The sequence below is a fragment of the Mycteria americana genome, chromosome 6 (genome assembly GCF_035582795.1).
Source record: "Mycteria americana isolate JAX WOST 10 ecotype Jacksonville Zoo and Gardens chromosome 6, USCA_MyAme_1.0, whole genome shotgun sequence".
NCBI lineage: Eukaryota > Metazoa > Chordata > Aves > Ciconiiformes > Ciconiidae > Mycteria > Mycteria americana.
In genome coordinates this window covers 54572681-54585052 of record NC_134370.1, presented here as the reverse complement: position 1 = coordinate 54585052, position 12372 = coordinate 54572681, and the positions used below count along the sequence as shown (strand labels likewise).

The window sequence follows — 12372 nt, the reverse complement described above, 5'->3', positions numbered from 1 at the left end:
GATGTGCCTTTTCAGACATCAATTCCATGTAACCCAGAATGAATTTCTGAATTTAAAGATGTTACAGACATTAGTATTAACAACAAAAAACCACTAAACCAATTGCAAACAACCAACACCCCCCTCCCCAACATTCTCCAAAGGCAAATTTCTATGTTAAAACAGGAGCTCTAAACTCCTTTATAGGCTGTATATACTATGTTAGCATTTGGCATAGCCCTCTGAAGTGTTTTTAAGAGTTTGAAACATATTCCTTGCTAAGTCTATGCACTGAATACTCCCAAATTGTAGACAGGAATTTGCATTTAAATAGGACACCTTATTTGGAAATCACAATTATCTGCATTATAAAAAAAAATATGAATGAAAGCTTTCCATACTGTTTACCTTTACTGTATTACATCATCTGACTCTCTAAGATGCATGCTGGAACAAAAAGCCAGTCTAAAGTGATCTTTTCCAACTAAATAGGCATGAAAATCAGCTTAACAGAACTGATTTGGAACTTACATGGACAGTTGGAAAAGTGTAATCTTCTATGTCTTGACCTTCATTTTCCTATGAGAACATAAAAGGGACTTGCTCAGCAAACTATTCATAAGACAAACATTCAGAGAGTCCAGAGATTCAACTAACTCAGAAACATTTTAGTTAAGTGGATACACACTCAATGAGGTGAACATCAATGAGCAGTTCTCATGACTTGGATCTTTCAGTTCAGTGTTCAGATTATGTATGTCACTACTAGTACCAGGGGAAAGGACCACTTGGGAACTCTGTATGGACTGTGGTAGAATTTTAGCAACCAATGGCACCTTTGTTTCAAGACTATTCAAACACAAGTCAAGGAGAACAGAAAGAAAAAAGTATCGAATTATCTTTTAGAGATAAGCAAGCAAGACAAACTGAAAAACTAGTTCTGACTTCCTAGTAATACAGGCACACTAAGAAAAATGTATATTTTGCTGATAAAAATGCATGTAAAATACAAAAAAGTACCTGACTTTCAGAATCCTTTTCTGCATCTTCCGTTGTCTCTGCTGGCTCCAGGTCGTGGTATCTTTTCTTTTCTGCAGACAGTAATTCTTTAGAATTCAAGTTCTCATCTTCAACAGATTCTTTAAAGTCCTTTAATTCATCATTTCCATCTTGATCACTTGCATCTTGAGTCTCCAATTCACTTTCCTTTTGGTGTGAACAACAAATATTTGGTATAACTAAGGGTATTAGCTATGTTCTGAAAAATTCACTGCTAGAATCACTGTTTCTGCAAAATACTGCATCACATCCATAATGAAAATTCGTAGCATGTTTAAAAAACCCACACCTTCACACCCTTAGGCATCACAGCTGTGAACACAGTAAAAACAATGCTACAAATTTCCACATAAATTATTGCAAAGAAAATGGAAGCTTTTTTTGGTAAATAAAGCCAAACATTGAACTTAAATATAAACTGGGAAAAAAATTTACATACTTTTATTACCTTGACAAAGGAATCATCTTCAACAGAAGCATCACCAGTTAATTCATCAGCTTCCTGCTTTTTACCTGAAACGACAGGATATGCTAATGACTACAGCTGCTACGTAGAGCAGACCTTCTTTCAATACTGATTATGTGTTGGGCCTTAGTTTATTATTCTCTACATGCTCTAGTTTATCCGACCTGTTCACTGTAATATAACCCTCCCAAAATTGAGTATTTTTAAGGAGGAGAAAAAACATCAGCTGAGTAAGCATGAACAATCAATGCTGTCGCACAAACAAGCAGTTACATCCAAGTTAGGGATTTTAATACCAATCCTTCTAGTTTGAGTGATAACAGAATTCAGGAGAACGTTAAAGTGCACATTTCTAGAATTACTGGAGTTAACTAGACTTTAAGACTTTGGAAAGGCCTTACTTTATAGGATAATTAGCATCACTGAGCAATTTAGGTTAGAAAGGACCTCTACAGGTCATCTAGTCCACCCAACCTCCTGCTCAAAAGTAGAGCTAAGTTCCAAGTACGATTGGATTGCTCAGGGTTTTATCTAGCTGTGTTTTTGGGTATCCACAAGTATGGCAATTGCATAGCCTCTCCAAGCCACCTTTTTCAGTGCTTTTCATCACCAGAGGGAATAGTCAGCAGAAGAACTGAGTCAGGTTGGGTTTTCTACATATTCTTTACTGTACTAAGGACGTTCCATTGAAGAATTCTGTTCTTCCAGCACATGCACACTTTTCTCTAATAAAGATGGCTCTGTGGAGATGACGACTAGACACAGTTCCCTTTGGAACCGATTGCACTTCCTTAATCTTCTGCAAAAAACAGACCAAAGAACACTAGATGTAAGTATCTCCACACAAACACACCCTTTGTAGAGCATTCTGTCTCTCTGATTCATTCTATCAAAGATTAGCCTATGCGATGGTTTTCAGTAGCTCAAGGTACAAAAGCAGTTCTGTTAGGAAGTGGCTTTACTACCTCCTACTGAAACTCAGTGTCAATTCAAGATGCAAATGAGATGGCAGTCATGATCAGCACTTAATGCTTTATTTTTTGACATCACATCTTCCCTCATCCCTTCATTCTCTAATGAATGGCTAAACTAATTCTATAGATATTTAAAAGCAATAAAAAAGAAAAACATAAGCCAAAGTTTGATATAGTATGGATACTTCTGCTACCCAAACCAGTCAATTTTTGTCAGCAATTAATTTCCATAGTCTTTCATATGCAGTCCTTAAATTGCATTTCAAAGCTGGAAACTGCTCAACTACAGGGCAAGAAGAGAGAGACTACTGTTTTGGTTTTACTTAGATTCCAGTTGGTTTTACTTATTTCACTGAAAGGCAGCACTCTGACAGTACTCCCCTATACAGCATATTGTTGTTTTGAGTTCAGATGCACACTAGCTTCCAGAAAAGACACATGGCAGAATTTACTTCTACAATTGCAAAACATGACATCTAAACATTCAGATATAAATGCATAGAGATCTTGCCACTGATTTTACTTCATTTAAAACGAACAAAACATTCCTGTTTTATACTTGTAATGCAAAAGATTTGTGAGATTCTGGTGCAAAAAGCCAGCAGCACAGGTATACTTAGGGAAGCTAGCTTTCCTCAGAAAGAGGAGTGCATTCACACTAGAAAGGACAGGTTTTGATATGCATCACAGCTGATGCCTGAAAGCAAGACTAACCCAAATTTTGTATTACTATTTTAGCACTCTGATAGAATCTACAGCCACAGATATTTTCAATATAAATAAAAAGCAGTGAGACACAGCAAGGATTTCTACACATATTCAACCGTTTTCTGTTCTTCCCTTCTCATATTTCAGTTCTTTAGTTTGTTAAACCTGAAAGTCCAACTTTTTCCTGCATCCCCTATCCAGCTAAGCATAAACAGAGACAGGCAAACACGCACAGCAGATGCTAAACATATTTAGCAACTATCTAGCATGTACTATCATGAAAGCTATTTAAATTCACTCATTTTGCCTGAGGAAATCTGGCAGGTGAACTAGAACCGAGACTTTACAAGGAACAGAAAAAAAAAATTCACAAAGCTACCTCAAGTTAGTCCCATTGTTCTGCAATGGCAGCCAGAGAACTATATTGTATTGACATGTCCTCATCAAGAGGAAGTCATACCTTTCAGTAATGAAGCTGTCCATATCTTTTGTTTGCTGCTAGAGAGGAATATGTGTTTTCATTAGCCTTTCTTTAGTCTGTCTGTTTTTCTTTGCAATAAGTCCCATCTACTCAGAGTACTCCAAGGCATAAGGAGACCTGAACAACGACCTTCACTTTTCAGCTTCAAAGTGGCAGGAAGTTCGCTTTCCCTCTCAGTTCTGCGTTTCAGGTTACTTTGATCCAGTTAGAGTCATATTGTTCAACAGTGGCACTTCAAGGTTCTGATATAGATAGTTTTCAGATGTTGGTACAGTAACTTGCCAAAAAGCCAGCGTCCACAAAAATTCAAACCTTTTCCACACTGATAGTCATCCACAATGGGCTACTGAAAGGCTCACTTGGCTCATAATTTCATGTAACTAAAGTCAGAATGCAACAAACACCTTTCAAAAACTGACTGTTTCTGGGAACTTATTCAAGACCGATATCACTTCGAGGAAAATAACTGGGATTAAAAGGTATGTTAACAATTACAGTCAGAACAGCTGGACCTTCTGCAGACAACAGGCATAGTAGGTCTCAAGTCATACAAGTTGTCAACACATGATAAAATTTATGTACAGCTTTATCCATGCAGTTGCTATTGAAAGTGTCACTGGCATAATCAGCACTCACCACAAATCTGGGTGCCTAACAACACAAATAGTGATTTACCTTGAAATGATGGCACTCCTTTATAAGCCATGCTCAATCCCTTTTCTGGCAATGACAATTGCTACACACCATAGAATTGCAACAGACTATTTACATAGAAAATGAATATTCTCCTTAGAAGTAAGTAGAAGATTTAGAACATCTTTAAAATGTTGGTTTAACATTACGCAGGTTTAGCTTTCATCTCATTTACAAGCCTTACAGTAGCCTAAGCTTGTTCTACCTATTCATGGTCCTCTACATGAGAAATTCAGGCTACCTGAGTGTATACAGAACTATAGAAAAGTGTATTTCAGACAAGTCTTAAACAAATTAGGCATCCGTATCTCATGCGGAAGTAGAGTATCATGCTCATCATAAAATTCTGGAAGAATTAGTGTTTGCATTTCTTCTGGTTTTCCTTCTGAAACCCCCAACAGGGTTCTGTCATACCTGATGCTAAAGATTCATCAAAAACATGGGACAGGAGGCAAAAAGGAGGAAGGGGAAAGAAAATCTTTACAATGCACTAAACTCTTTATAGCGTCATTTAGTTAAGAGGTCTGCTGCAATTTGAATAGTATCATTTAGTATATGTACTATCAATAGTACCCCATGCAACGCTACAGGTTTGGGGAAGAGTGGCTGGAAAGCTGCCTGGTGGAAAAGGACCTGGAAGTGTTGGTCAACAGCCACCTGAACATGAGCCAGCAGTGTGCCCAGGTGGCCAAGAAAGCCAATGGCATCCTGGCTTGTATCAAAAATAGTATGGCCAGCAGGAGTAGGGAAGTGATCGTGCCCCTGTACTCAGCACTGGTGAGGCCGTACCTTGAATATTGTGTTCAGTTTTAGGCCCCTCACTACAAGAGGGACACTGCGGTGCTGGAGCATGTCCAGAAAAGGGCAACGAAGCTGGTGAAGGGTCTGGAGAACAAGTCTTATGAGGAGCGGCTGAGGGAACTGGGGTTGTTTAGCCTGGAGAAAAGGAGGCTGAGGGGAGACCTTATTGCTCTCTACACCTACCTGAAAGGAGGTTGTAGAGAGGTGGGGGTCAGTCTCTTCTCCCACGTAAAAAGCAATAGGATGAGAGGAAAAGGCCTCAAGTTGCGTTAGGAGAGGTTTAGATTGGATATTAGGAAAAATTTATTTACTGAAAGGGTTATCAAGCATTGGAACAGGCTGCCCAGAGAGGTGGTGGATTCACCATCCCTGGAGGAGTTAAAAAAACATGTAGACGTGGCACTTCAGGACATGGTTTAGTAGGCATGGAGATGTTGGGTTGACGGTTGGACTAGATGATCTTAGAGGTCTTTTCCAACCTTAATGATTCTATGATACCACAATATTACCACAGTATTAACAAAAGTAAATTATCCTGTTACATTTCTGTAGTCTTAAATGGTATCATAGGGTACCAAGAATATTTAAGTCTTCTACAGTGTCTGCAGGATGCTGCTCTTAGCCATTCATGGTTTTTAGAGAGAATGTACTTTGCGAAGTCAGACACCCTCTAGAGAATCACCAACTTGTTCATAAGATTTGCCATAATTTGTAATGATATGAGTAAACATTCACAACACTTTCTAGTGCAGCTCATTAGAGATATCAGTCACCCCCACCTTAATGAAATTACCTAGGAAGTATTTGGCAAGATTACTTCTTCCTATCTGAGGGTACATGGAAGCCTTACCTACAGTTTGTTGTACACCATTTATATCTCACTTCAATAAGGCATGATATATCATAACTTAAACGATGAAAACAACTTTCCAATATTGGAACCACCTATGCAAAATGTTTCTAATGTTCACGCTGCATGTTATTTTTCAAATGTTGATTATAACTTACAATATCTTAAATTTCTATCATCAATACTGAGTTCAGGTATTTTAGCTTAATAATTCCCTCCCTCCAGAGAAAGATTCTTTTCCATACATTATCTAACTCATTAACATGCAAGAAGAAAGTCTAGTTTAAAAGGAATGTTCTCTTTACAAATAATTTACATACATCTTTCCTCAAAAGAGGAGAGTGTATTCACTTCCTTATAATGTACTCTATCTTGAGTAAAACACTGGAGAAAGAGTAGGGCCTCAACAGTTGGTTTAATCTTGACAGAAACACTTAAAAGTTTGCAGGGATATATACAGTGATTGAACACCACTGGTCAGATACCTAGAAATAATAATAAATTAACAAACCTACTTTGTGAGTCAATTGAGACAGACATGCCTTGTAACATTAAGAGGCCTATTTAGCTGTGCAACAGCACCATGCGCAAGGGCAGCCCCCTGCCCCCGAACATTTGGAGAACTCACTTTTCAATCTTTACTATTTTACTCAGCAACTGCAAAGCAAATCAACAGAACCAGCCACTGAGAAGAAGTGACAAAGAAGCTACCTGCTTGCCTTAAAAAAAATAAAAGAATTTTAAAAAGCAGGTCAACAAAGCTCAGGAAGAAGATTGACTTAGAAAATTTATTCTGAAAAAAATTCATTTAGAAAAAATTGAAAACTCAGGTTATTCAAGATTAAAATCAAGGCATTTAACTAGTACCCCACAGATCATGTCATGTATGTAACATGGCCATAAGACACCTATTTTCAGTGCAGTTGAGAATCCCTATCTTTCTCCAGTGATGATTCACTGGGCAGGAAAACTCTGATCTACCTCTGGACAAGCTTGCTGCACAGCACAGTGTTTCAGAAATCAAATCACAGAACTATAGTAATGGATGTTAACAACTCAGACAGAAGAAGAAATAATGAACTGACTGTTAAAATAGTTATTTTAATATTCCTGAAGGACAGATGACATCAAAAGGAGAGTGGAGTGGTAGAAATAATCTGTCATGAAGGCCAACAGTGTACAACTTAGGTGTTTTTGGTTTTGTTTTTTTTTAAAGTAACTAAACAGTTTTAATAAAGAAGTCAAAATTATTTGGGCAATAGCATAAGTCAGTGACTGTCAGTTGTCCGCATTTGATCTAAGAAACACTATTGTGTTGAAAATTCAGTTGGAAACTAGAGGGGTACTAAAAACACGAAGTAATAGGTGTCTAACTGGCCTTAGAAACTTGAAGACCAGCAAATAAACATCTTTGCTCACATTAATACTCTGAGGTTAAAATTGATTAGCCTAAAATCTGTTCTTTGTCCACACTAACTCCAAAACTTGGCAGAAAAATAACTTTCAATCACCAAGTTATGATGTATCAATATGTTACAATATTTTTGACCGCAGATACTTCAAAGGAATGTTCACATCAGAAATATTTGAAAAATATTTCATACTAGCTGTAAAGTAACTTCCTCTAGATACCCAAATAAGCAGCAGAATGTTCAGGCTTGAAAAGAACAGCTTTTTCCAAAAACTGTCATCTTTTTACAAAAAGACAAATCTGACCATAGCTACTAAACTCCAGGGTGGAGAGGCACAGCTGAGGCAATTAAAGATGGAGCACTTGGTATTTGTTCCATCTTTAAACTTGAATTGGCAAAACCAACCAATCTCACCTGTACAGATCTCTGATTAGCTGTTCTGCAGTTTTTCTTTTACCCCCAAATATTTAATTAAATTAGCTTCTGGAAAAAGTGTTAGATTTTGACTAACTTTGCATACAGGATTGATCAAGGATTCTTGCTGGATTACAGAATCCTTCTGCAAGCATTCTTTAAGTCGTGATGCAAAATCCTCCAATTATATGCTTTCCCGATGAAGATCCACATGGCTCCCTCTATGTTATCTTAATTTTGGGCAAGTCAGTAAATGCCCTATTTTAAATACGGCTCCTTTTTCATACAATATCTTATGCTGCAGAACTTGATACGGGACACTGGCAAGCTTCTGTCTGTTTTAAGAGAGAAAGAGGGTCTACATTCAAACCAGTTTAGTCCAGGCCTTATTCTTCTACTCATAGCATTTTACAGATGTTTCTTCCCTATCTCATAGCAAGTTGGCTTTGCATCATCATTGTCAAAAGCTTGTCACAGTTCAGTAAAAAACTGCAGTATATACTCAGTTGATAAATCAATTTATCAGGCCATTACAAAATCCTGTTCTATGAAAGTAAGTCCCACTCTTAGCCTCATTCCTATTCTTCTCCATTTTTATCAACATACACACAAAAAAAGCAACAAGAGGGAAAACAAATATATCACTCCCACACACACACTATTCCCCCTCCAATTCAGCCTGCATCAATATTCCAGATCAAGTTTTTCTAACAGACAGTGCTAGGTATCTCAGTTCTTCCGCAGACCTTAAGAACTGCAGTAAAACTGGCTACAAAAGTAGACATTCAGACCTAAACCCGATAGCAATCTGACATAGTTCACAATTTTTCAGAAGGGAAGCCTCCTTCCTCCCTCCCATTCACCTCTCTGACTGCTGTGAGGAGGTTTATCCATACTCCCCACTCCCTGGCCTTTTCTGAGGCTATATTTTCTTCATAAACAAATATCCAATATTCCTACCCTCCTTTTGTACAGCAATAATAGCATGGGGAAAGAAATACTATAGGACTAGTAGCACTGTTAATTTTACCACTGGACAGCAGTAAAATAATTAAAGACCGATTAGTATTAGCCTGAAGCCGTGGGGCAGGGGGGAAGCGAGCATTACCAAAAGGCCTAGAGCAATCTGTCGGCAAAATTAGTAAAGGAGGCAACACTACTTATAGTGAAGAGCATGTACAAGCCCAAGGAGGATCAAGATAGTTAATTTTAAACAAAAATTCAGTCCTAGTTAATGCAGTTGATGGGCATGCATCTCCCACATGCCTTTGAAAGTTTCCTAGTGACACATTAGGTAATGGATTTTTGAAGGGCTAGATTTCCAAGTTTTGAGGGACACTTTCTGATTACTAGCAACATATTTCAGCAGAAAGCACCAGAGAGAGAGATAACATCAGAATCAGCAGTCAACACATACAAGGAATAGTTAAAAAGAAAGAATATATTCTTTCTTACAATTAGAAGTAAGCCAGTAAGATCAAAATAGATGTTCCCTAGACAAATTAGTTAAGTTTTTCTTTTTCCACACTTGAAGATTAATTAATACAGCATGAACCTCTCATACTTTTGGCACAAAATTTGCTCTTAAAACTTTTGTAATCCAAAAAGTAATGAGGAAAAACTCTTGAGCTTGCAAAGTGCGTAGATAAGAACTTCATGAAGGTCATATTTTACTTTGAGGTTTACTAAGAACGTACATGTCGTATGTACGCCTTACAATTCAATTCCATAGAAGAGGTGGCAGGGAACAGCTACTGAAGCCCTGCCTCAGGCAGCAGCATCACCGGTAGGCAAACTACCTTTGCAGAAGCAAAATAGTATAACTAAACAAGAAGCTGGTTCAAGAACATTATGCACATCACGATATTACTTTGGAGAATAGGAGGATGAAAAGCAGCAGATAAGAGAAGTGTTCATCACAGCAGAGCAAGTAGCCATTTAGATTTCTACATGAAAAACTATGGAAGTGTTTCCTTATTTATCTTCCATGTAGATTTCTTAAGCATCAGTTACCTTTCCAGAGTAGGGAATAAAGTAATGTTACAGAAGAAAATGAAACTACTTTGTGAAACAGTTTATTTCCTTTCACTTTTCTAGTGTGTCAAAAGTACAGTTAAGTTATTCAAACTTTCTAAGCAGATAGATTTTATTATTAAATTCTCCATTGACAGCACCAGACAAAAGCATGAATAATCACTTCCACCACAAAACTCAGCCCAAGACAAATGACAGTGGTATAAGACTGATCATTTCCAAAACAGGCATCTATAGCACATGTATGAACATTCTTAGCACATATGTTCAACGCAGAATGCTATGCATAAAACAGACATTTCCTTTCCCAGTATTACTTGATTATGGATGCTCCCAGAACAACAGAAAACAAAAACCCAAACAAAAATCCCCCAAAACCCAAACTCCCAAAACAATATTTAAATACTTATGCAAAAGAAAACAGAGCCAACACAATCACTGCCAAACAGATCAGTATAGAATCTAAATAATTATTTTTCACAACAGAAAAACTAAAATCTCTTAATTAGACATTTCACAGTGAGCCTTCAAAGCCCAATCAGGAAATTCATATTTATAAATCCTGTCTTCAGTAAAAAGTATGCTAATAAACCCACACAACACAGTCCTCTTCAGGCAGTAACCCCCTACCACATATTATCGTACGCTCATCACTAGCCCAGGTCCAGTACCTTTTTGTGGCTAAACAACCTCTTAGTTCTCCATTTGCTGTTGCACAGATACTCTCGGACACTACAAAGATACCCCTGCCCAGCACCAGAGCCGCACAGCAGCCCCTATACCCGCTTTGCACCTGTAACACTCCACATTCAGGATCTCTGTTAACACAACATATTCCAAAAATCTCACAGATCATCTACACAGCCTCAGCACACACAGCACAAGTCTCCAGGATCTGCGGGCAGTACAGCCACTACCTCACAGCACATTTCTTAACCCACCCATTTTCCATATATATCCAGCATCCCCATACATTGCCTACATACACTGACTGAAAACAGATGAGTAAGGCAAAAGATGTCTTACATGACAGAAGTCAAACAGTAAAGTCACAACTGTATCCAAACTACAGGCCACAGTTCCACACTCCTTCTTTAAGGTGATATATGCAACAAAAACTGCTTAAGAATATAATGTATATCAACAGATCTTAACCTTTGCCTTTAGTTGGTTTCTTGGTGGGTGTGTCAGCCGAAACAGCTATTTCAATATTATCTGGATCCCCTCCTTCCTCTTCAATAGCCTAAATGAAACAAAAAATACAATTTTTAACGTCTTTCAGTGGAAAGCTAGACAATTTGACTTCAGCAGAAGTTAGTGAGCCAAACAATTATTTTTTTCCATCTCAGAAATATTTTATAACACACTTTGGGTTAAACCTTTCACTTAAAGCTGGAGGAGAGGGAGGGAATGCTAACGATAATACCAAGAGTTTAAGCTGTTAAAATGACATTTTCAAAGTACTGCTTATCAACGATCAGCACATTTGTCTTTGGAAACATAACACTAGAAGGCCACTACGACATCCATGATGACATTAAGGACAGCACAAAAACAGGAGGGAGAGAAGCACAGAAACCCTACAGCAACAACTAGCCCCGGGGCTCGCCCCGGCGGCCGCCCGACGAGCTCCAGCGCCCGGGGCGGCTGGCAGCCGCAAGGTCGCGGGGCGAGCTCCGCCGGCCGGCCCGGGCTCCGCCAGCCGGGACACCGAGCCCGGGCCGGCCCGGCCGCCGCCCCCCACACCAGCGGCCGAGAGGGGCGTGCCGCTCTGCCGGCGCTGCCGGGGCCGCGCGCCGCCGCCGGGACTGCCCGGTCGCGGCAGACCCTCGCCCCGACACCGACACCGGCGCAGGGAAAGGTCCCGCCCCCCACACCGGGGGCAGCCGGCGGGGCCGCGAGGGCCCCGCCCCCGGAGCCGGGCGGCCGGCGGCGGCGGGCCGAGCCCCTCGGCGGGTCAGGTCGGGTCGGGCAGAGCCGGCCCCCGCGGCCTGTGCCGGCCTCTCACCTGCTTGAGCCGGGAGATGAGCACGGTCTTCACCCCAGTGATGTCCAGGTTGCGCCGCTTCAATTCCGACTTGAGGTCGATGACCCGCAGGTCGGTGATCTTCTTGCTCTCAGTGGGGGGCAGCGCCACCGCCGCCAGGGCGGCGGGTGCCGCGGGAGCCCCCGCGGCGGCGGGAGACGAGGCGGCGGCGGCCATTTTAGAGCGACTGAGCGCGGCAGCTGCACGCACAATGAAACCCCCCCGCCCGGCCGGGCCGCTGAGTACCCGGATGGAGGCCGCGGCCGACCTGGAGGCGCGGCGCAGGCGCGCTGCGGCTTACCTGGCCCCGGGACCTCCCCGTGAGAGGTTGGCGGCGGGCGGGCGGGCCGGGCGGGCAGGGGTGCCGGGCCGTGCTTCGGCCCAGCGGAGCCCGCCCAGGAAGGACGGGCTGGGGCTTGGCACGGCTTGGGGCTGGGCTCTTGCTTCTGCAGGGAGCGGCGCCGAGAGCCATGAG

The 12372-nt window shown here is 40.8% G+C and overlaps 2 protein-coding genes across 6 annotated transcripts in view; one reads left to right on the top strand and one right to left on the bottom strand.

The window, feature by feature from the left end:
• Positions 1-12241, bottom strand: part of SLTM (SAFB like transcription modulator) — a 27874-nt gene extending 15633 nt beyond the window's left edge. For 3 of the 5 annotated variants that reach the window (XM_075505903.1, XM_075505898.1, XM_075505901.1), the window contains exons 1-5: positions 11880-12241; positions 11027-11114; positions 1478-1551; positions 1000-1185; positions 511-558 (exon numbers count right to left, since the gene is read on the bottom strand). In XM_075505903.1, coding sequence (XP_075362018.1) covers positions 511-558; positions 1000-1185; positions 1478-1551; positions 11027-11114; positions 11880-12074 — 591 coding nt within the window. In that variant the 5' untranslated portion in view covers positions 12075-12241. The remainder of the gene's footprint in view (positions 1-510; positions 559-999; positions 1186-1477; positions 1552-11026; positions 11115-11879) is intronic. The other 2 variants (XM_075505900.1, XM_075505902.1) reach the window with 1 other exon arrangement.
• RNF111 (ring finger protein 111) overlaps positions 12237-12372 on the top strand; it is a 65376-nt gene continuing 65240 nt past the window's right edge. The window contains exon 1 of the mRNA XM_075505904.1: positions 12237-12372. Within this exon, the coding sequence (XP_075362019.1) occupies positions 12368-12372 (5 nt within the window). The 5' untranslated portion in view covers positions 12237-12367.